The 26,031-nt window shown below is 36.4% G+C and overlaps 1 protein-coding gene across 4 annotated transcripts in view; it reads right to left on the bottom strand.

The window, feature by feature from the left end:
- The window catches only part of NIPBL (NIPBL cohesin loading factor), a 148,567-nt gene that overhangs the window by 89,154 nt on the left and 33,382 nt on the right, over positions 1-26,031 (bottom strand). For all 4 annotated transcript variants that reach the window (XM_036402628.2, XM_054517809.1, XM_036402631.2 and 1 more), the window contains exons 2-4: positions 9,846-9,989; positions 7,195-7,360; positions 5,938-6,068 (exon numbers count right to left, since the gene is read on the bottom strand). In XM_036402628.2, the coding sequence (XP_036258521.1) occupies positions 5,938-6,068; positions 7,195-7,360; positions 9,846-9,909 (361 nt within the window). In that variant the 5' untranslated portion in view covers positions 9,910-9,989. The remainder of the gene's footprint in view (positions 1-5,937; positions 6,069-7,194; positions 7,361-9,845; positions 9,990-26,031) is intronic.

Here is a 26,031-nt window from a genome sequence, read left to right as displayed (position 1 = left end):
GTGCTGGATATGGCAAGGAAGCTCCGAGCATATGCAGATGCTGTACATGGCCCAACACATGCCAGAGTTGCAGCTGTGAAAACATGTCGGCAGAAATTAGAAGATAAGATAGAGGAGGATCACGAGAAACTCAGAGAAGAGATTAGAGAAGAAATGAAAGAGGTCTTTCTCCAAATCTCAGCAGTACAGATCAGAAGCTCTAGTATCAAATGCAGATGTCCCCCAGATAGGGAGAGAAGCTACATCCCATGAGCTGAGCTGTGGTTTTTCCCATGCGATTGTGGAGAAAACATGAGGAGAGGAGATAGGATGGAAAATCTACTACTGCTCTGGCACAATTGGTACTTAAATTAAAAGACAGTGAGACTCAGAGAAGAAGTTCCACCAAAAAAGAAGCAGCTCCAGTAGCCTGTAGCCAAAGTACCAGGTATGATGATAATGACGTGTCTAATCCCCTTAAACACCTCCAAGACATACACTTGAGGAAAAAACAGACAACCAAGATTAGAGGGGCCCTGCCTTTTACCAGGTAGAGAGTAGAGAAAACCATATTTTTTAGACTGTGCAAATTCATTGGCCTAGCACATGAAAACCACAAAAATATGAAGCCTTAGTCGACACTAGTGCACAGTGCACATTAATCCCATTGAGACATGCGGGAGCAAAATCTATTTCTATTGCTGGTGTGACAGGGGCATCACAAGACTTTACTTTAGTAGAAGCTAATATAAGCTAATAAGACTAGAAATGAGTGGAAGAAACATGCTATTGTGACTATTCCAAAAGCCCCATGCATTTTACACAAAGATTTCCTCCAAAGTGAGTATTTCAAAAACCCAAAGGGACTCAGGTGGGCATTTAAGACAGCAGCTATAAAGACAGAGAGCATCAAACAACTGAACACCAGGCCTGGACTATCAGAAAACCCAGCTGCAATAAGACTTCTGAAGGGGGAAGAGCAATGAATACCAATTGCCACTTTGACAGTGCACTGCTGGCAGTACAGAACAATTATGTGATTCCCATCCATAACATAATCTGTAAGCTAAAGAGCCGAAGAGTGATCAGCAAAAACCCACTCACCCTTCAACATCTCATTTGACCTATACGCAAACCTGAAGGAGAATGGGGACTGACTGTGAACTATCATGCCTTAAACTAAGCGACTCCACTATTGAGTACTACTATGCCAGGCACATTAGAGCTCCAGTACGAGCTGGAGTCCAAGGCAGTGAAGTGGTATGCCACTATTTTCTCCATTGCTTTAACAACAGAATGCAGGCCTCAGTTTACCTTCATAAAAAGGAATGCAGTACACCTCAAATTGACTGCCCCAGGGGTGAAAGCACAGTCCTATCTGCCATGGTCTAATCCAAGCTACACTAGAAAAGGGTAAAGCTCCAGAACATCTGCAACACATTGATGACATCATTGTGTAGGAGAGTACAGCAGCAAAATGTTTGAAAAAGGAGAAAAAATCATTCAAATTCTTCTAAAAGCCAGTTTCACCGTCAAAAAAAGCAAAGTTAAGGGACCTGCTCAAGAGATCCAGTTCCTGAGAGTAAAGTAGCAAGATAGACTGTGTCAAATTCCCACTGATGTCATCAACAAGATCACAGCAATGTCTTCACCAACAAAAAAGAAACACAAGCTTTCTTAAATGCCGTGAGTTTTTAGAAAATGCATATTCCTAAGCACAACCAGATTGTAAGCCCTCTCTACCTGGTAACCTGAAAAAAGAACTTGGGGCTTTCCAGTGAAGCCCTTAACAACAGCAAGCCTTCACCCAGATCAAGCAGAAAATCGCTCATGCAATAGCCCTTAGCCCAGTCAAGACAAGACCAGATATAAAGAATGTGCTCTACTTTACAGCTGGAAGCCATGGTCTGCCCTAGAGCCTTTAGCAGAAAGTGCCTAGTGAGACTGAAAGTCAACCACTAAGATTTTAAAGTCGAAGCCACAGAGCCAACTACACTCCAACAAGGCAAAAAATTTTAGTGACCTACAGCAGAGTCCAAACTGCCACAAAAGTAATCGGCACTAAAGCACAGCTCCTGGCTCCCCGACTACAGTGCTAAGGTAGATGTTCAAAACAGAAGTTACCTCTATCCACCATGCTACCAATGCCACACAGAACAAGTATAGTGCTCTAATCATAGAGCACGCCAATATTAGAAACCTGAATCACCCTGGGATTTTAGAGATCATTACAAATTGGCCTAAAGGTGAAAACTTTACTCTCACTAATGAAGAGAAACAAGAAATGACACAGGCTAAAGAAGCTCCACCATACATACAACCAACTGCCAGCAGAAGAAACACGTTATGCTTTTTTTACTAATAGTTCCTGTTGCATTGTAGGGATGAAACAAAATTAAAAAAACAGCTGTATAGAACCCAACACAACAAGTCACAAAATCTACTAAAGGAAAATGTAGATCAAGCCAACTCACTAAACTCAAAGCCATTCAACTAGCCCTAAACACTGCTAAAAGAGAGAAATAGCCAAAGCTCTACCTCTACACTAATTCATAGAAGTAGCCAATGCTCTGTGGGGATAGTTAGAAAAAAAAGCCAATTAACAGTGTAAAAGAAAACCAATTTAGGCTACTAAAGAGTAAAAAGACATTACTACCAAAATAGAGAAACTACCTATAAAAGTCTGCCATGTAAATGCCCATGTCCCCAAGAGTAAAGCTAATGAGGAGCACCAAAACAATCAACAGGTAAATCAGGCTGCAAAAATAAAAGTGTCAAAAATAGACTTAATTAGCAACACAAGAGAGAGCTGTTCCCAGCTAACTAGGCTAATGATGCCTCAAGTCATCAAGGTAAAGATGCCTCTTATAAGTAAGCACAAGACCAAGGAGTAAATTTAACCATAAATAGTATTTCTCAAGTTATTCATGACTATAAGACGTGCACTGTGATCAAACAAACCAAGCAGCTAAAACCCCTATAATATGGTAGGCAGTAGTCCAAATAGAAGTATGGGTAGGCTTGGCAAATTAACTACATCACACTGCCCCACATTGCCCCACATAAGCACTACGTGATCACAATAATAAAAGCCACCACAGGATGGCTGGACACCTACCCTGTGCCTCATGCTACAGCCTGTAACACCATTCTAAGCCTTAAGAAACAAATCTTTTAAAGGCATAGTACCCCTAAAAAAATTAAATCAGACAACAGGACTCCTTTCAAAAACAGCCTTATCAACACCTACACTAAAAAACATGGCATTAAGTGAGTACATCATATCCCCTACAATGCACCAGCTACAAGCAAAATAAAAAAGTACAATAGACTGTTAAAACCACCTCAAAAACACTGAGTAAAAGATCTTCCAAAATTTAAAAGCAACATCTAGCAAAGGCCACCTAATTAGTTAATACCTCAAGTTCCACCAACCAAGCAGGCCCTGCCCAATCTGAGCCCCTGCATATAGTAGACAGAAACAAAGTCCCAGTGATGCATCTCAGAGGTTTGTTAGAAAAGACAATTAAGATCAGTTCTGCCTCAAGTACAAACAAACCCAGTAATAGAGTTATCTTTGCTCAAAAACCAAGTTACACATAGTAGATAATTCAGAAAGATGAAACAACACAATGTGTACCTCAGGGAGATCTGATTATTAAGAACTACATGTAAATATCACTGTTTACTAAATACTACTGCCATTGTCTAGATATAGCTACATAGTGTGTGTATATATATATATATATATATATATATATATATATATATATATATATGTATTGTATAATGTATGTGATTATAAAGTTAGAATATATGCTAGTTTTAGTAATAAGCTAACAATATAGAGATAAGAAATAGAATGTCCTATGGTGACTTTATGATGCTTGTATTCCCATTTGTCTGTTTAGCCCAGAAATAAGTTTTGCACCTTTAAGACTGATTCTGAGAGCAAAAGAGGAGAGAAAAGAAGCACAGTTTGTTATCAGAAACTGCACTTGCTCCTCTGCATCCCTCTCTCCTAGACTATGTTATCTGCAACACAAAGAGACAGCAGGACAGAGCTCTCCTTTGCTTTTAGTCAGTTTTTATCTAGCTAAGGCATAAAAGTTCCCTAGAATATGGTTTTCTTTTTCTTAGAACTGTTCAAACCTACTCTAGACTAAAAACCCAAAAGAGCACTGGGAGTTCATGCCTGTAGCCCACTGGGGCCTAAGACACTGGATCCACTGCTGGAAAGACTAATAAAAAGTAAAGCAAGCCAAGGTACAGTCCACAAAGGGAACTTTCTGAGTTTGTAATTTCTTCAAAGCAGCAAGAAATTTTATTGTTTAATATTGTTCATTCTTTATGCTAGTGAATACTTTACCTGTTAAATGAACAGGTTTTTTCCACTCTTCTGCAAAGAAATCTTTTCCCAAACCAGTTAGAAGAGGGGCCACTTAAATCTGCTTTCTAAAGGAACCCCTTTAGAGGTTTTCTCCCCAGTTTGCCCTAAACCAAGACAACTATACAGACAAAGTTTCAATTTTGTGGTTAAAGTACAGAGTGCTCTTTTTAAGGACTTAAAAAAATATATCTATTTGTTTTCTCCTCCCTAATTTAAAACATGCTTTGAATCACAAATGTGGTAGTTTCTGGGTTAAAAGAATGACAGAAAACATATAATTAATTTTCTATTACAATTCAAAAAAATCCCCTAATTAACTTAAATCTATGATGGAAAGCTCTCACTTCTTTCTCTTATGGGCAGCAGGGGCAGGGGCAAGACATGGAAGGCCCAGTCCAGGTAATGTAACAGAAAAAAAAAGAAAGAAAAAAACAAAACTAAACTAAACACTCCCCAACAACAAAAAAACAGTTTTTCCAAAGCTTCCAGACAAGTACCTATATATGTGATAATGGTGTAATGAAAAAGAAGTAAAAACAAGCCCCAAACACGGGGTCTGAAATGGATTTGAAATTAGTCTGTGGCCATTAGCACTACAGTGTCTTTTACTTTTTACATTGTTGTCATATTACTACATAGCACAGAAAACACCATCCTTGTAGAAACATTACTAGAATGAGATTCCCTACATATCACTCCCAGTCTTACAACAATTTTTCTTCTTGTAAAAAAGCAATATGCATAAATCCATTTTAGCATTCCTACCAAAGAGAAAAGAATGCACTTCATAAAATCATAACTCAAGTTACAAGTTACATAAAAATTCTTGTACAACTAAACCGTATTACAGCAGCATACATGCTTTAACTAGGATGGCTCAACAACAGGTGATTTTTCAGTTAGATATATATTCATATTAAAAAGTGCAGGTGTGAAGTTTTTTTCCTTTTACACGCAGAAGTGCACTTGAGTTCTTGCATAAATGCAAAATAATTATTGAAGTAATTGACATTTATGGAAAGATGCATAAGGTTTTAGTTTCCCAAAATGCATAAACAGCTTAGAGCTGTAGGGCACCACAAGTTTCTAAGATGAGGAATGGCAGGGAGGAGCTATTAAGGATGCCTCAGTCAACCTTATTCCTTACTCCAGAACAGTTAAGAACTCTTGCTGCAGTGATACACTATAATCATATAGATTTTCAGTAAGATCAACACATATGTTTTCAACTTCAATTATTTACCAAGACGAACATATGAACATATGAAAGCATAAAAAATTCAAAATAAGATTGTTTCAAAATAAAATCCAATTACTTATTCTAGAGATTACACTTTGAGGTGAAATGAAATGTTTTTTAGAATAATACCTGGTAGCTTTTATTTTCCATCTTTTTACTATACAATTGCTCTTAAAAGATGTTAAGGTACATAGTTTTAAATCAATATCAAACACAAGGCAAGGCATAAATACGACCACTGTGCTCCATATATATTTGTGGTTAGTATCAGTCACCTAGATTTACAGAACAACATAAAATTAATCAATAGATAATCAAAAATCCTTACCGCTTTGTACCCCGTATCTGTTTTGCATGCTTTTCTCCCTGAAAACATTAGGATTCCTTGCCAGAATAGCCTGCAGCAAGACTGGTATATCTCCTTCTGGATCATCACTGCCAAGGTTATCTTTCAACTCTCTGGAATTGTGGAAGTAAGCAAATAAAGAGGCAAATGCATTTTCAAATTATAAGAAACTATGAGTCAAGTAAAAAAAAACAAAAACCAAAAAAACCAAAAAAAAAACCAAAACCAAAATGAAAGAAGACAATTTACTGTTAAAATATAGGAAAAATCAAGTCTGCAAAGCACTGCTTCCTGTCTCTAGTTTTTTTCACCCTCTTCCTTAAGGAACGGCAGAAGAAATATTCCTGCAAGTCCTGCCAATTATTTTCTGTTACTAAGCTCTTACATATATGTGGCTGTCAGTTTAAGATTCTCATAAGAAGTTTCTTAGGCCCATTTTTATATTGTGGTCATCTCTACAAAAGAACACTTGGCATAACACCAAGAACATATTACTGTAGGAGTGAAAATAACATATGTATGAATGTATAACATTCAGGTTTCAACTGTGTAACATTCAGGTTTCAACCCAATGCTTTGAAAATCTTTTTATTTTGAAAAGGGGAAATTGGCATATCTTTGAGATCACAGGATTCCCTCTGAACCATAAAGAAATGCAATGGATTTTCTATAAATGCATCTGTGCACTCACTTCTATGCTTTGAGGACTTTAAAAAGCTACTTCCATTTTAACAAAACAGGTAAGGAAACGACAGTGTTGTCAACATAAAACAACTCAAGGGAAACCAGGGAGAAATAAAAAAATAACAAAAAGAGAACACATTAGCATACTTGATGGCTCAGTTGTTAAACTACTTAAGTTCAATACCTAATCAGAACTGACACCTAATCAGGTGTCAAAAATTTTCTTGGGTATGCAGTTTGTCTGTGTGCATTAGTGACTGATACTGAATGCAAATTAGTATTGCCCAATCAACACCATAGTCTGCACTCTAACCTACCAAGAAGGGAATAAGCCTTAGATCTGTAAAATAACTCCACATAAGGCCTGAGGGACAATTATTAACATTGTCTGAACGAAACATTTGACTCTTATATTGCGGCCACTTACTAAGCAAGCCTAAGGAAAAACCTGCACATTCTAATTTTCATATTCTCACAAACATCCTTCTCAATCCAGCAAATTTTCATTTCAAAGAGTAAGGATGGTGATCTGATGTAGAAGTTCAAAATACATACATGTGATCTGTTGACACCTGATTGAGACTGTGGACGAGCTGTGAAACCAGATTTTCATCCCTACAAGCCAGAAGGCAGTTCACCTCTTCAGCTATCCGTCCATTGAAAAGCAGGCTTTTTGTTGTGGTAGCAGGTAAAGGTGATGGAAGAGGCAGCTGGTTCAAAACTGTTAGTAGAAAAGAGGAAGAACTTCAGAATTATTTCATGAGACACAAACACACAAATGTGGACACCCCCTTACTCTCTTACGAGATTAAGAAAGAAAACTCGACAACTAGATTTAAAACACAGGGAACACTTCTGAATTTTTTTAATTCTTAAATTCACAAAAAGAAACACACATCCCCACTCACATACCCATAACTGGACTATCTAAACACTCCAGAATATTAAGCTCTTTATTACGTTATAGCACCTTTCTCCTGGAGGCAAAAGCATGGATAAAAAAAAGGAAATGCAAAATTTTTGTAGTTACATGAAGTACTGTAAGGGCATTGAGGATTTCAGTTTTCTACTCTGATCTCAATATTTAATCAATGTAACCATGTTATTATAAAGTCTTTAAAGAAAAACCAAAAAAAACCCAACTCATCAGAAAAACCAAAAAACCCAACAATCAATTAAACACACTAATTAAATTCACAGTTTATTCTTTTCTTGTATTTATTCTTATGTAAACCATCTTCTCAAGACAGCCCTAGTATTGTTGGTTGGTGTGTTGATTGAAATGTCAATTCAGTCAGAAAAACTTAACGAGAAATCTTATGAAAAGATTTAGTGAAAACACTATTTCAATCAGATTATAAGCACATTTCAATTTCTTAGGGCATTTTTAGATCTTAAGACATAACAAGGAAGTGTACATATGAGAAGGTTTGACCAGATGATTGTAGAGTTACACAGACCAGAGGAGGTTAAGCCAGGAGAGGCCAAAAGGCTAGATAAAGAGTAAGGCCACCTCAGCTGGTTCAGAAAAACAAGCTGACTCTTGGTTTGGTAAGAGTCAGCTTGGCTGACTCTGAGCTTACTCTCAGCTGGTAACTGCAAGTTACCAGGCTGATCACATCCCTGAGATCAAGGTTTTAACTGAACCATTACAAACAATTTCAGAAAAAAACCCCAATCAAAGTGAAATATATTTTTTGATTCTTTTGTATTTTGAAATTGAAAAAGTGGGGTGATTCCAGCATTTTTACCCCTTATAATTGCTGTACTTAGGAATAAATTGCAATTCAAATAAAAGTTTGTAATATATTAATATCAATAGCTTTCATTACTTGCAGCAGATTACCTTGAATGTGCCTGAAACTTGGAAAAATTAGCAAAATCAGCAAAGCATATTGACTATGTTTTAGTGTCAATTTAGCTAGCCTACTCTACTGCCTTCAGGCATCATATCATCCATGTTCTCAGGGCAACTGGCCTTGTCCATTACAGTTCAGTTGTTAAAGGAGCTCTTGCACCAGAATTTGATCAGTGATTTCCACCAGTTAAACAACCTTACCTGCAAACACTTAATTCTGGAAAACTGTCCATAGCCAGAAACCTACTATTTGCATCCTGATGGTCTGATATTAGACAGATACGGTCATACATAGATACACATTTAAATACATAACCTGCATCTTTCACTTCAATACTTCAGCATATACCAGAAGTACAGGAAGTGGGTTTTTCCTCCAAAACATCTGCCTTTTTTACTGTGAGCAATTGAATTCAAATGCTGGATATATACTTCCAGTGTTTCTTGGAAAGCCTCCAATTTTCAACAGTGTAACAACAGAAGTGCTTAGAAGAAGCACCTAAGGTCACTGAGTCCAATTATCCTCAGACAGACAACTGAGCTACAAAATCTTTCTTACACTACATTAACAAGATGTCTTTCTGTCCCAGCTGCTCTTACTGCAATAGCTGTTCTAGGTCCTCACTACAGAATAATAAATCTCCTGTTAGTTTTCACTAGAAATTTTTTTTTGGTCACATTATAATGATTTGGTTTTGTGTCAATATCAGCTTGTAAGGTAAATAGTTATTTTTCTTTCCTTGCATTTTTTCTTCCTGACGTACTTATAGTCAGCATACACACTTTACATGATCCCTTTGCAGGCTGAACAGCAAAGAAAAAAGACTCAAGTTCAGTTGCTTATTTTTATTCTAGCAGTCATTCTGTGCCCCTACTAACTAGCTCAAAATTAATGAACTAGTTTCAAAGTATACTCAGTATATTCTACAACTCTCTTGATTAGTTGCACATCAGTTTAACCCCGTGTCTCTGTCTTTTTAGTGAAGATGATGGGATGCATGTTTTAGAAGTACTTTATCATTAATATATTTTTCTTTATTTGTATGGTACTCAGATATGTTACTAAATGATGCTGCAAACAAATAATGATTTCCTATATTATGTTTCAGGTTTCCCTTAAGGGTTTTTTTAACCTGCATTTCACTTTATGTTTAAATATGCATGGGTGTTTTGGATAGACTTTTACAATTAAAGCAATAACAAGGCTAACATATTTAATGACAATTTTAAACAGATTTAACTGTAAGAACTTTAAAAGTAAAAACTATTTTAGAATTTTGAAAATGCAGATATTTACCAAAGAGGTAGAAAAAAACATAGTAAAGATGAGAAAAAGAAGAGTACTTACGGTCCGTGAGACTAGCAATCCCTGCAAGAGTAGTGATGGGAACATGAGGCATATCCCCATTCATCCTGAAGTTCTGGGAGAGTAGTGCCTACACAGATATTTCAGTTCAGGTGCCAGCTATCATTACTTCCCATCTCCCAAGCACTAAACACAAAACAAAAAGAACAAAACCAAATAAAATCTCTCAGTTTACTTTTTAAAAATTTTACATTCATTAACATAAATGAAACAGACCATACTACCTTTAGCTGCATACTAAGTAAATTTTTTCAAGAGTGGGGAGAACAGTGCAGATTCTAAGTAACAAGTGGCATTAGCAAATTAAAGGGCAAGCTTTCTTCTGGTCTCAGAAGCAACCTCTTCATCAAAAAAAGATGCAAGAGAAGGCAATCAAAAAAAAAATCCTTCAGGTTATTCAACACTGACTGAAAAACTGGTAACAAAACTTCTAACTGTTGTTAGTTCATGCTGAAGTGTAATCACACTTAATGCACAACTAGTTTAAGTAATTAGCTGTTACATTCACTTCCCAGTGTTGCAGAAGGAGGCATTTTCATAAAGAGACTAGTGAAACTAAAAGGAGTAATTTACAGATTCAAAAATAAAGAAGCAAACATATTGACAAATACAAAATCTAAGTACATTATAGAAGTAGTAGCTATTTCAAAATTGATTTGACAATATCTCTTCAATACATAACTCTGTATGGTCAAACTACTACCAGAAATTCTAATTACTCCTCTTGGGGAAAAAACAAAGTTTTGCCACCACTGAATTAGCTCATATCTTTCCTGTAAAACAGCACATTTTATATTCAAAAACAGAAAAAGGAATTAGTTCACTTGGATTTCACTAATTATAAAGATCCCAAACGCAAGGAAGCCCACACTGCTAAAAGAAACCCAAAAACTGCAGTTCCAAAATATCAAACATCACACACTATAATCCCCTAGTATATTGTGAAATTGGCATGATTTTTCTGAAGACATTAAAGGAATTTGATTTGTGGTTGCCTGTTGCAGACAGGCGTTTGTGTTGACAGGCTGGGAAATAGTAAAGAGTCCTTACATAAGCATTTCTCTTATCTACTGAAATGCTGAAATTTACTTACTTTACAAGCCTACATTTTTGAGAATTATATATAAAATACGTACAAACCACTAGGTCCTTATAGGTTTTGATAATTGCATATAAAATACATACGAATCAAGCGATCTTTATAATTTCCTTAGTAATGTTTCTTAGTAACATTCTTTCTTATGCCACACCAACATGGCAACATATGGCAATATATAAAGCACCACTGCTTATGAATACATACAGACTCCAAGACAAGGAAAAGAAATGTTACAAGGCTTTTTGTGCTCAAAGTTTTCATCAGCCAGTGAAACTACCTTTTCAAATTTTCCCTAACGGCATGTTCTTTGAAAAACTGAGGTTAAACAGAACTGACAGTGATGACTTCCTTTGCCACAGCTGCCACAGTCTCATTCTGACCTAAATTACTTTTTTAAAATTAAAAATACAGTACATTGCCAATACAGAAATATAGGCAGTAAGGAAAATGCTACAGACCGATACTCTGTGTGGATTGCTGTGCTTGGGTTTTTTTTTTATTTCAGGAGAAAACTTCCATCAGAACAGTTTCAAGTACTACTCAATACCCAAGGGTTTTTTACCCTAAATGAATACAAATATATGCAGAATTTCAGTGGTTGCCTAGTTCCACAAATAAGTAATTCTTAAAAAGAAATTTTAAGAATCAAAGAAAATATGCTAAAAGAGTCTGATAATGAGTCTGCAGCAATAAACCCACAGGAGATAACACTTTTAAAATCCAAGTTTTCACTGAAAGCCTAGAAACTAAAGAACACCCTTCACACATAAATTGTATTTACTATAAAAATGTCATGTCTGATGACTTCTCCCGACTGAAACTGCATCAAAGGAAAGGCCACGTCACTAGCCAGTATTATTGGAAATTTTTATGTAGCACAGAAACAATAAAATATAAGAAAAAAAAGTCTATTCACTTTCACTTCCTCATCACATGAGGAAGCTGTTAACACAGAAACTCCTAATTCAAGTTCATTTCTAATACAAGTATTACTGCCATAATAAAGAAAATTACAGAGACGTTATACAGGAATAATTCCTCCAAAATCACACACTTAAAATTAGAAACCTTCTCCACAGATATATGGTAAGAACCTGAACCTGGCAAGTCCAGACCTCAGAGTGGAGCAAGTGCAGTGAGCAGGGGAAAAGTAAACTTTCTTTGTAAGAGAAGAGTAAAAGGGGTTGGTTTGTTTAACTAACAAAACAAAAGGTCAAGAGGGGATGTGGTTGCTCTCTCTAAGGCAGTCAAAGAAGGCTACAAAGGAAGAAAGCCACAGAGCAATGCTAACACAACAATAAATGGGCACATAAATGCAAGCATGAAGAAAACCAGTACAGAGTTTTTCATCATCAGAGCTGCCAATTTCTCCAACAGCCTTACATTAGTAGAGATAGCCAACACTACTACTGCAAAGATGGATTGTACAGATGTTACAGAAGGGACAGGATGTGGCTGCCTGCACCAGCTGGGGGTTAAGCATGGCAATTCAAGAACTCCATCTCTAACATTATGAAGTTTCTGTAAGCATGATGAAATGAATAAACAGATGAGAGTAAACAAAGAGAGAAAGAGAGACTGATGGGATTAAGTGATGGGATTAGTTCACAAAACAAACACAATATGAAGAAACCACATAGTCATATCTGGGTCCAAATACTAAATCTGTCATGTTGAGGGCAAAATTGCATCTGTTATAAAACTGGCAAACAAGGCGGGATTCAAATCCAGAAGCAGAGACCAAGAACCAGTAAAACTACACCTCAAATTTGATGCTACTGAGAACATAAGAAAACCCATTCATTTTAAGATTTTAAAATCTCAAGCAGTTAGGGGAATAAAGATTGACAGCTCAAGACAGTGTAAGTTGTTCCATATAGAACATCAGTACAGCATATAACAACAGCTTGACTATTAGACAAGTTTTGTTGGGGTTTTTCTCCCCTACCTCCATTCCCCAAATATAAAAAGAGTTAAAAGTACTATTGTAGCAGCTTACTATTAGTCAATAAGAACAATCATTTTCAATATCTAAAAATTTTCCATTGCCAGGATTGTTCAGTAGTTGTTAAAAATAGTGTAATATTTTTACCCCTCAACTGAAAAAATGAAATATTAGCTGAATTAAGGAAATCAAAGATCTGCAGCAGAAGGCTTTTAACCAATGTATTTTAACCAATGTAGTGTAGCAGTTCAGAAAGAGTACAAGAAATCCATTCTATATAAATGTATGAGGTCCTGTATATTTAGTATATAGGTATTTATGCTCTTGTTTCTTTATAAGAAAGAATCGTTACCACAGAAGACATTTTTGGGAGGAAGGAACTGCAGTGCACAAAGGAAGCAACACAAAGAATCTCTCAGTGAAAGGAAAACTGTGAAATGGCAGCATATCTAAAGAATAATGCAGAATAAAGTTATCATGATAATATATACTAATATAGAAAAGCCAAGCCAACTTAGCAAGGAAAGTAGTACAAAAAAAGTTTAGGCTGTGGTTAATATGTACAAATTTAAAGTGTTACTTTTGTAAATTACCCTTTTCCCTTTTTTCAATTTTTTTTTAAACTATCGATATTACCCTTTACTGCAAAGGCAAAATTAAGGGAGGAAGAGAGGATGAAAGTAAGTTGGGAACAATTTAAGTACAGACATTGACATCCAGCAAAGAGAAACTACAAGCATAAAAAGAAAGAAAACCAAACAACCCAAGCAAACAAAAAAAAAATATTACCCCGTAAAAATAAGAAATAGAAACAAAATGCAGTTGTATTTTTTCAGATATTGCAGCATTTAACTATCAATTAAATTATGAGAGGACTCTGACTATTGGTTATCATATAATAGTACAAGCTCTGCATTTATGAAACATTCCCCTTGGTTGAGAAACTGTCGTGTCTCTAACAAAAATACCAGGTTTTCCGCAGCTTTGCCGTGTGCATGCATGAGAAGAGTAAAAAACAAAACAAAAGGAAAAATCTGTTTATGCAGTAATACAAAAAGGCTCAGCAGCAAAGCACAGATAAGTAACCAATCTCAGTACTGGGCAGTTTCCTATGTACATTTAAATGTTTCATTTCTCATTCTCCAGGGTATTCTTTAATTTATTATATCTTCAGATTTAAAACAATGTATTATATGTAAATGACCTGACATTTTCCAAGAAGTAAAAAGGTGGACTAAAATTAAATTTTAAAGAAAAGTTATGACATTAAATACCTATACTTTTCTTTTTAAAATACATTCTATTAAATAAAGTACTTCAAATAGTCTTGTTTTATTTTGCTTAGATTATGAAACATTTATTTAGCATTAAAATACTTTAAAAAGCAGTTTCAGTTTCCTATATGTTGAATAACATCATAGAGATATAACCACAGCATCATGATCTTGACTTTTTCTCATCTGCATAAGAAAATTAAACTAGTACAAGTATGTATTAGCTAATTCATAACTTAGATGAAGAGTGGACATTTTCTTTTCTTTTATATCAGCAAACCTGAATTACAAATTTATGAATCATTGTCTCTCAGTCTTAAACTTCTACATTTTGCAATAAACTACTTTTCTTGTTTGTTATTACACAAATCTCTGTTATCTATCAGTCCATAAACTATCCTTAAAAAATTCTTAAAGAATGAGAATCACAAAGAGATTAAATTAATACCCTTTAGTTCTCATTCAGTTAAGATACTGTGACTGAGGTACATCAGACAGATTTATCCACAAGAGGGCAGATTTCTGGTTTCTATTCCAGAGCTACAGTTTTATACAGTGACACTAAGTTTCCAGAACTAAATGCTTTCAAAAATACTTCATAAACGTACTAAAGAAGGAGATATAGTTGACAAAACATAATCTAATACCTAAGTATCTGGGGAAGGGCAAGCATACACATTTACAATATAAAGCATTTAAAGCTAATTCAATCTCAGAAAAAGTCAGCATTGGAAATGAACAGTGAACATTTATTAATCAGCTGCCCGACGCAGCTGTCTAAGGTTAAAATAGTAACACAAGAAAACATGAAACTACTGTATATTTATTTAAGTTGACAGCCAAAGAGGTGGTTGCAGCATGTGGGTGGAGGTAAAGGAAAAGGGAGGGTGCAAGCAGGGAAAAGTGTGTATGTGTGTGTACTAGTGAATCTGTATGTTTCATTCATAAAGTGATCAGACAGCAGAAACAGTGATGCAGACAAAACAAGTGAAAAATGAAGAAGTTTGAGATAAGGATTACCTAGTACAACTTCTAAACCAGTATTAGCATAATGTGTTTTCCTATAGTAGGTGCTCATATCAACACAAACTACAATCATGGTAAGAAAAAAACCCTTAGTGAAAAGTACTATACTATACAATTGTAAGTTGCTTACAAATATAAAGCAATCTTTAGGGAAAAAAATTAAAGCAGCTAGTTTCTTAATCTGCAATTACTACCACATTCCTTTGGGCTCTGCTGTTCTGATTTGATAAACAGTGACACTGATGTCTCTCCTGCCCATGCGATATCAGTGTCAGTGACACCACAATACACAAGAAGAGCAATCCCAGCACAAGCAGTGAAAGCACAGACACAATAAGATTGGTCTGTGGATTCAGCCAAAGACACCCCCTAATGCAGGAGCACACATATTTCTACCAGGGTAAGCATCAATTGTGCTCTACACCTGTAAAAACTCTTCCTGGGGAAAGAAATAAAGGGAGTTGACACAATTGGACCATGCCCAAATTCAGACCAGGCCATTTGTAGAGAACAGATGCCTATAAGTAATGTGCAGCTTCCCGCATCTGTGGGACAGTGGGACTGAGCACAGCCATGGCAAGTTTGCTGACACTGAGCTGTGTGATGCAGTGCCAAGCTGGAGGGAAGGGGTCATCCACAAGGACCCGGACAGGCTTGACAAGTGGGACCATGCAAACCTTGTGAAGTGGAGCAGTCATGATACTAACCATCACTGAGAAACAAACATGAAGGGAAAACGTCAACCTACTTCAGCAGCTCATACACTTATTTCTCATCTGCAGTATGTTTTCCACATGCAATTTTTACTCCAATGAAGAAAGCAAAGCTCTTTTGAGTAAGCACAGCCCTTGCACTTGCTCAGGCACGTATCAGTGGCTGATATTAGATACAGTTCACTTTATTGGAAGAAAATAGCTAAGGGATGTATAGAAGAGCAAAAGCAAATCAAAGAGTTCATTTAAGTCAGCTCTGCCAAATGGAGAATATTTTAGGTTGCAATATCCATCTTCATTCATAAAATAGTTGTGACAGGTATTAGGGAGGAAGTAGCAGCTTGGTTTTTTCCAACTTTCTGGAATGTCTCATGTTAGCTGTTAGTAGTGCTGCCCTTTCCTAAACACTGACTTTTACTTGTATTTTAAAGACTTTTTGATCTCTTATTCGGCTGGAACTTAACCAGACTAAAAGCCTAGTGATTAAACACTGAACCAAAACCTACTTAATACAGTAGTCTCTTCCAATTTTTAATTTTGCATTTCTGCCCTTGAACTCTCTCAGATGCTTTGTAACCTTTACAAAACAAAACTGGTATGAAATTAATCTCTTGAGGCAGCTGCTGATTTTATACAAGTCTTCATGACACACAATTTTTGCCTCTTTTATGACTTTGAAAATAAATTAAAATCCCTCCAAACTTGTTCCATATACACTAAGAAAACAGATTCACCAGTATATAATTTCTTTAGTAATCCACAATAAACACAAACATAAAATTCTATATAAAGAGATTTAGTGAGCTGCATTTCAAAAACACACCAGTGCCTCCTCATACGATAATTAATATTGATTAGTGATACGTTGTTTGCCGGAATATTCATCTTGTTGCCTGTTTTTTAACTTTAACTTCTCCCACATACAAGAGAGATGCTACACAGCACTGAAGGGAGTTGAGACGCTTCTCTTCTGAATTGCTGTATTACTTCCCCTCATGCTCTAAACACAATGAAGCAGTTCCTCCATGCAAAGACTCTCAACTAGCCCTCTGTAACATATCCAGTTTCCCTCTCTCATATCAAATCCACTCCCACACGTCTCAGCTGCTGGATGAAGAGAGACAGCACATGCTACAGCCTCTTTCTCAATGGGAACACAAGAATCTCCTCTATTCAACAATCAATTTTCACAAACTAAACTGTCTTGAGGCTTCCAGCCCTTCTAATAATAACTGAAATTTGCTGATGCTGATGCTTTCCAAAATTATTAGGCTGAGGAACTTGCAGATAAAGAGATGACTAATGATCAATAGGTAGAAAACTATTAAATTAAGTGGTGATTTTAGTGACTGTGTGCAGAAACACAAAGAGCTTTGGTTATACTGTCCTACTGTACACATTTGCACAATTATGGCAATGTAATTATTTTTGTCATTTTATAGCATTCCCTACTGAAAATTTGTTCTGTTTGGTTCATTTTCATGAGGTATTATATATTGTTTATGCAGCATACAGAATATATACTCTCCAAAGGAAAGTATGCTAACATCTAAGAGACAAAACCCCCTAATTAATCAATGGAATTAAACAGTTTAATTAAGATTACTAATCTTGCAAAAACATATTGCTTCAAAAGGTTGAACACAAGAGCAAAGGTAACTTGTTAAAAAACCCAACTGCAGTGTTAGTGTCTAATAAATACAGTAACTGCATAAGGACTTCAAGAGATTAAATTTTTCATATGTTTGATAGCTGATTTTAGTTAATGTATGTGTTCTAAAATTGAGAATTACATAAGCCTTTTGAACATACACCATCAACCTAGCAATGCTAAAACTGTAAAGCTCAATGATTTTGTAACTACAATTAGTGTCAGGATTCCCTGATGTTTTCCTTTATGGCATTTAAAAATTATCTTCCTACCCTATTTAGTTCAATCCCTATTAACATTATAAACAAAGAAGTTACAAATAAGCCTGTGAAACTGTATCACTAGTCAGCCAAGATAGTCCTTTCTCCCAATTCCACACACACTCTGGTCAGCTAAACTTCTGAAGCACAATGAGCTCAAAAACAGCACAAATGAAAGAAAAACAGAAAACAAATGAAGAATAGCTGGGGAAGAAAAAAAATCAAACACATTTAAAAGGTTATTAATAAACCCTGAAGCATAGTGCATGCAACATCTAGATATATTGTGTTGGAAAAACTGCTAATGAACTAAGCTCAAATGAAGACCAGCTTACCATGAGCAATTTGGGCTAGACAGTAACAATCTGGCATCTCTCAGCAGCTAGGAAAAATATTGTTTTGGTGTTTGTTTTTGGTATTTGGTCCTTGTAGGTCTGGGGATGGGTTCACAGTGCTACCTATGAAAGTGCCCTACGTACTTCTGAACTTCTGTTGCTGCTGCTGGTTCTCCTACAGCTGCAGCAAAAACACAACAGAAGTTTGTTAAACTCACCAACTGTACTGAAAGGAGGGATATATTTTAAAAAAATTCCTCTGAAGTGGTGTCTCTTTGACCTTACTGACCATTTTCCACATCTTACTCTTGATAGCCTGCAGATACTACAAGTTGAAACAAAAACTACACAGGAAATGCACCAAGTACTTAGCAAAGCTGCTCACAGCCTAAGGCAAGCTCATGCCTCCATCAAGGTTAAGCTTTGCAACTTCCAAAGTTTTCAAACTTCTGCCAGGGCATAAACATACATTCAATCAAGAACAATTAGATGAAATTATGTTGGTTACGGACAAAAAAAAAATGGGGATTTTTAATGTGTGGCCTGTCCATTTTAAACATTCTCAGTTCACCTTCACTGCAGCAATACAAAGAAACATAGAACAGCTGTCAACAGTGAAAACACACTTGTAGAAATCATAATTTAGAGCAAAACAAAAGGTAATTATTTATGTAGATAGGAATGCCATGACCCAGTTAGTACAAAACAAGTGCAGTGAAGCACACTACTCTGAAGAAAATCTCCATTTCATAGACATTCTCTAAAACATGCATCTGATTTTTTTTCTTTAACAAACTTAACTAACTGAATCCAGTTTGGAATTTTTCTTCATACCTGAGTAGAGCTCACTCAATACAACTTTATTTTACAGTAAAATAAAAACAACTGAATTTAAGCTACTAATTCTAAAAGAGAATATGAACTCAAACGTTTAATGTAGCTCAACTAAGCCACTTTAAAGTGGCTTCTCTTCATTTGCATTAAAAAAATCGAAAGTACTGTCATGTAGACAAGGATTGAGCAATGCTTTTATTTCCAATTATTTGAACAAAGTCATACATTTTTAAGTAGTTCAGCTGAACACAAATAATACACCTACAAACTAGCTTCACATTTGTTTTTCCAAGAAACAAGAACAATTTTAAGTTACACATTGTGCATTTCCTATCAGAACTTCTGGTACAAATGTATCAATCATAATAAAAGTGCACAGAACATAGAAAACTGAAGATTAGGTACAACATTTCAATATTGAACTAGTCAATCTAGTAGAGCTTACTTTCACCCTAAAGAGCAGAGCAGATCATAAACTGTGACACAAAGAGTTGAGAATTGAGGAGTGGTGAAAAAAATTTCACTTCATTTGCCGACTTTTTCGAAAAACAGAGAACATGGCCCGTCTGTCATGGCTACCTCCTCATTTCCCAACAATTCCTCAAAGTACAAGGCTGGAAGAGACAAGGCCAAAGACCTTTCTGAACAGTCCATGAAATTAAAGAGCCAAACGAGTTCTCTTTTGCTGACCTTTTTCCCACATCAAAAATGGATGTTTTTAAATTTAAGGTCTTTGTACATGTGGTGGGTCTAGCACTGGCCAAACGCCAGTGGACCCACTAGAATATATTTACTCATTTCCTGCTGGGAGATAGGATTAGGAGGAAGGCAAAGCAGGTTCAAAACTTTAAAAGGTGGATCTAGCTTTTAATTGGCTTAATTAACATGCTTATTCTCAAAGCTAACCAGCAATTGGTTTTGCCAGACACAGAAGAAGCTCTCAGCAGCTCCTCTCAGAAAAAATCACTTCCATGGGTGGCTCCAATGCAAAACCAACACAGTACTCTAGTGTGGTTTTGTTCTATTCCTTTAGATCTGTTTCATCAGTTTTACACAATTCCCAAGGATGAGGCTGAGTCACAGAGTTAGAAAGTTACAGCTCAGTTGCTCAGACAGGTGGATGTGCAGATACGGCTGTACACTTATACAGACCAGGGAGATAGATGGAAAAATGAGATAAATTTAAGCAGTAACTCCAACTGGGATTCCCATTTTGTTATGGAATTCAGCTTCTGCTGATGCAGAGGACAGCACAAGGATAAATAACTTAAAGGAAGACAGATACACTTCCCAAAACATTTATGAACATTTGAAAACAGCATCTAGCTGACTGAAGGCACAATACACAAACTTACTGTTCCCTGACCTGTCTTTCTCCTGCTCCAAATGCTTATCATTTAGCTCTGTCCATGATTAATCCCATTACTGCATATAAATTGGTCTGCCCATGCAGATATTTCTCTAAAGTTCTCCTTTTCAGTATGCCACACAAAGAACAACAGAAAACAAGTCACTTTAAATTTGACAGGACCGCAAACTGCCACCACCTCTGCAACTGAACAAGGCCTTTCAGTATCAAAGAGATAAACACTTCATGACAACAAATACCAAAGACATAGAACACACATTTGTTTTCCCTTCTTTATTCCCCCCAAATCCTTACCCATTGAAGGAGAAGGAAGGAATAGAGAACTACTACTGTATTTATGCATCCAGGAAGTTACACATTATATCCCACCACATTTTTCCCCAGAAAAACACAGATGCTGAAGTAAGTGACCTCTGGAGGATATCTTCTCCAATCTCCCACTCAAGCAGGGACACCATGACGACCAAAATATTGCAGGGGGGGGAGGGGGGGAGATAAGCCCTCCCAATTAAAAAAAATCTACGGACTCAAGTTGACTATGCACTTTATTTTCTCTGGCTGCAGTATTTATTACAGCTGACACAGAAGTACCTAATTTGCTCAAAACCAAAGCAAATCCAAAAAAAATTCAACCATTGAGACAACATACTTTATTAGACTTAGGAAAAAAAAAAATCCCAAAATCTAAGGTTCCCTATTCAAGAAGTCAAAGTGTAAACAATCCATAGAGCAACATTATATTAGCAAAATTAGTATTTTCAATGACTGCAGAATACTCTGGTTTTGAATTCCTACTCTAGTAGTCATTTTTTCCATTTTCATTTTAAGAGGAAGCAGTGAGGTTTTAAGAGGAAGGCCCCAAGGAAAGTAAAAGTTCTAATCTTGACAGTGACAGCAACAAAGCAAAAACTTCCCCACAAGTTCAGATTAGCCTCAATCTTTAGACCAAGTAAGTTACAATTAACCACATAACCATACACCAAGAGTACATACAGCTAGAAAAGGTCACCTCAAGTTAAAGGGCATCAGTAATTGAGATATGGTATCAAACTATGCAATTAATTATGTCTACACTAAAGACTCCCAAAGCTATTCCATATTGTAGTTTTTACTTTTGGCTTTTAATTCTATTCATGCATTACTTTGATAGAACGCAGAAGGTAAGTTACTTGCTTGAAGACAGCTAGCATGTACAGTAAATAGTGATATTTTTTAAAAGATCCCTTACTGTAAATAACAAATAAAAAAACCCAAACCAAACAAAAAACACCAGAGGTTTTTTAAAAGCACCTTGCAAAAAGAAATGAGTATCTCAACATCTCAAATTGGAAGGGGGTTTCAAAACAAAATTAGAAATATTTATAATGACAGAGACATTTTTTCCTACATGATTAGTGGATGCAATGAAGTCTTTTTTATTCTTCTCAATTCATGAATTCATGGACCTGTACAAGACTCAGCTTTCAGCTTGAAGGGCTTTTCAATATGAGCCATAGGCTTCCTACTCTTGCTTTGACAAATATGAAGAACTTTGGTTAAACAACCTTTCCACAACCAGATGAAGAAGTTGAAAGAGAAATAGAGGGGGATAGAATATAAGAAAATAAAGATAGTGTAGAAAGTAATCTTACCCCTAAGGAGTTGCTGCTGGGCCAATTAACAAAGATTAGGAGCAGGCCTGACTTTAACAGGCCACAGCTGTGACCAATGAGCAGAAGATGCTATAAAAGAGTGGGGTGGCTGGGTGAGAAGGGAACTGGAGTCAGTGGCTGTTTTGTGAAGAAGAAAAAGTCAGTGCTCTGAGGAGCTGCCCACGAGAAAACACCAAGGAGGTATGAAACTTTTGTGATAAGGGGACAACAGTATGGAACCCCTGCAACATACTGTTGTCTAAGATGACAACGGAGAAACACAACCAAGTATCTAACTTTTCTATCTGCCTAATCAGAGTGTAGCTGTAGTTTAGATTTCTCCTTTTGCAACAACCCTTCTCTAAAATTACTACATACAATGCCTTTCAACTGCTGAATTAACCATTATTCACATTCAGCATACAGATTCACAAACAAAATGTTTGCTTTGCAAGCCTTGAAGGAACAAAATATTTTAGCAAATTGCTCAATTCTTCCTAAGTAACTTTTACATCTGATCTGACCCACCTGAAACTTTTTTGCAGGTTTCAAAGCAACAGTCACAGCCTTTGCAACTGTGACAGAAAATATGTGGCAGACACAATGTCTGATTTCCCGCAATTTAATGCAGTCTTCAAGCATGACTTTGCAAGCCAGTACTATCTCCCAAGGGAATTATTGCTAATTAGCACACAAAATTTGACAGACTATTATCCAGAGTTTGAATGAATGATGCTGAAAATTGTATTCCAAGTTAATAAATAAAAAACCAACAAACCCCCAAACAAATCAACCAACCCAGCCTTAAGGTACTGGTTCTCAGAAATACCTTTTCTAGACCTCAGCTCATCCTGGAAAAATCAAAGTTCTTCAAAATCACTCCTCAGCAGAAATTTCACAACTCGATGCAAAAATAACTGGAAATGACATAGCTCTCAAGCTGATTCCAAGTTCTAAGCTCAGAAGGCAATTTTAGTATCTAGCCTTCATAAACTAAGCAAAACCTCTAATAAAAATGCTATTTCAATGACCAGAGTATTATGTGAGACAAGAAATCTTGGCAAGAGATAAGCAGTCAGTCACTCCCATAAAATTTCCAGTAAGTTTGTCTACCTCTTTTGAAGCAAATTTATGTAGAAATATCTCATTGTTTATTAACACATAATGGAAAAAAAGGAAATATTAAAGGTAAGTCAAGTAACATACATAATGAAGGGTGAATATAATCTAGGATATATAGACAAATCCTACCTGGAAAAAATTTTGAGATAACAATTTGAAGAAACTGTAAAGATTCACATCACATGTCTCTGAAGTGGTAATTCTCTGTAGTAATTTAAAGCATAGTTCTTTTTGGAAATTATTTAGGGGACCTTGACTACATTTTTTTCCTAATCATGAATGACAATGCCTACTTAATCAGTAAGTACAAAAATTAGAGAGTGTAGCTAGTCACTTATGAAGCAGAGTTTTTATCAACTGTTTAACTGCAATGAAGTACAACATGAGGGAAAGGCCCATGCGAACCTCATGATGGTCAACAAGGCAGAGTGCAAGGTCCTCGCATGTGTCAGGGCAATCCCAAGAACACAAGAGGAAGAACTTGTGGGTGCTGGTGGGTGAAAAGCTGGACACGAGCTGTCAATGTGAGCTCTGAGCCCAGAAAGCCAAACGTGTTCTGGGCTGCATCCAGAGCCCCATGGGCTGCAGGGGAGGGAGGGAATTCTGCTCCTCTGCTCCACTGTCAAGATCCACCCAGAGCACTGCATCTAGCTCTGGGGTCCCCAACATATGAAGGACATGGACCTGCCAGAGCAAGTGCAGAGGAGGCCACAAAGAGGCTCAGAGGGCTGGAGCACCTCTGCTATGAAGACAGGCTTGAGAGAGTTGGGGCTGTCCAGCCTGGAGAAGAGGAGGTTCTGGGAGAACTACAGCACCTTCTAGTACCCTAAGGGAGCCTACAAGAAAGCTGGAGTGCAACTCTGTTACAAGGACATGCAGTGACAGGACAAGGGGGAAAATAGCCTTAAATTGATGTCAGGAAGAAATTCCTTGCTGTGAGGGTGGTAAGGAACTGGAACAGGTTGTCCAGAGAAGCTGTGGCTGTCCCTTCCCTGGAAGTGTTCAAGACTGGGCTGGATGAGTCTCTGAGTAACCAGGTCAAGTAGAAGGTCCCTGCCCATGGTACAGGAGTTTGAACAAGATGATTCCTAAGATCCCTTCCAACCTAAACCATTCTTTGATGATGAAACCCAAGGTAAATTTCCAGAGTTCAATAGCAATGCTGATTTTTTCAGCACTGTTCATGACATTTTGCAACTTTCTTTTGAGTTATCAGTACCATTTTATAACTGCATGTTTTCCTATTAGAATTAATGCATCTTCTACTACAATGAAATCAGGTATAAATCTAAATTCAATTTCTAATCATCATATTTATTCTGCAGAAAGAAATATCAGCACACTTTAAATGTAACACCTATAAAATGTATTTTTTTGGACTCAAAGTACTGTTTATCCTCAAAGCACTGTTTATCCTCCACTGTTTATCCTATGGCAAAAAGCTGTCATTACAACTTCTACTAATACAGCTCTCTGAAGCTGCCCCCAGTAACTTAGTGAATACTTAATGACTTCCCAAGGAAAAACAAGAGGAATGAAAAGGATATTTTAATTAGTAAAATTAAGACACATGAAAGGACATGTGTTTTACAAATCACCACATCACCTAAAATCTCCTATAGATGATATTGCAAAAGCCTTAAAAGCAAAAAGTTGATAAAGTATCTAGACAATAAATTGCTGGTTCTGAAATAAATGTGGGAAAACAAATTCCAGTTTAAATGCTGCTTTAGAATATTACTGTAGAAGGTAAGCTTTTTACCTCTTCATCAAAACTTGTTCTATGCTGCAAGGAAGAGACTGAACATGTATGCTTGTAAATACATGTTAGTGATTTAATTTATTTGTTTACTTTTGTAATTCAGTCTGTTTAAATTCAAGGTTGAAAAACTTTTGTTGCAGGAGTACAAATATAATTTTCATACATTTTTAACACGCATCATAGAAATGCTGAATTTATTGTTAATGTCCTCTAATGTGCACCACAGCCCCACAGCATCGTGTCTTTTGCCAGCATATCCTAAACTATGGTACAGCAGTGTTCCCCATAGTTTTTCAGATTACATAGTCCTGCCAGACTGCTTTCATCATGCACAATCCTTTCCCTATCCCTCTTGGATATTTGAAAAATACTTATTATACAGCACAAACATTAATTTTATGCTTGAAGTTTATGATGTCTTAATAAAGGTGAGAGTGAGAAGGTGAAGGACAGAGGGAGATTCTTAAAGTTACTTTTAAAATGTTCAGTTTTACAATGACAGTGTATTTTGGTTTGACAGTCAATGAAAAATATCTTTCAGTTGTAATTTGTCCAAGGAACTAGGGTGACATGGACATGGATTGGAAGGGGCTACAGTCATCAGGTTTAGGTCCTGCAATGGCCAGAATGACATAATGGATGTCTGCTCCAGAAGAAGCCATATAAGACTCAGTCCATGTAACATTTCAATTTATAACATCATTTCATCTGATAGCATTACCATACAGATAGTAGTATCTTTTTAATTTTTCCTTCTCCCCCCTCTTTTTCCCTCTCTAAGGAGGAGGGGGTATCAGTCATAGGAATTCATCAGGAAGACATGATGATTCTGGTGGGTAATTTCTGTCAATGAATATATACAGAACACATAAAAAATTTGCTCCTAATTGAACATATTGACCTAGGGAATTGTCCTTTTTTATAGCAGAAATTTTAAATGCAGACTGAAGCAGTAAGCAGAAGAAAAGTGAACACTTTCTGACTGCCCAGTCCTTTTTGGTTAGTTTTTTTTTTTTTTAACACTTTGTAATGAAGTATTTCTCTTCCCTCATTTGTTTGTACTAGTTAGAAACAAACTGTGAAGTTCTGCACTCTTCAGCAGTAGTTTTGTCAGAGGACTACTCCCTCTTCAGGAAAGTTTTGTCAG

Source organism: Molothrus ater, chromosome Z (genome assembly GCF_012460135.2).
Source record: "Molothrus ater isolate BHLD 08-10-18 breed brown headed cowbird chromosome Z, BPBGC_Mater_1.1, whole genome shotgun sequence".
In the NCBI taxonomy this organism is placed as follows: Eukaryota; Metazoa; Chordata; class Aves; order Passeriformes; family Icteridae; genus Molothrus; species Molothrus ater.
The sequence above is the reverse complement of the archived record's forward strand: the minus strand, read 5'-3'. Positions and strand labels throughout refer to the sequence as shown.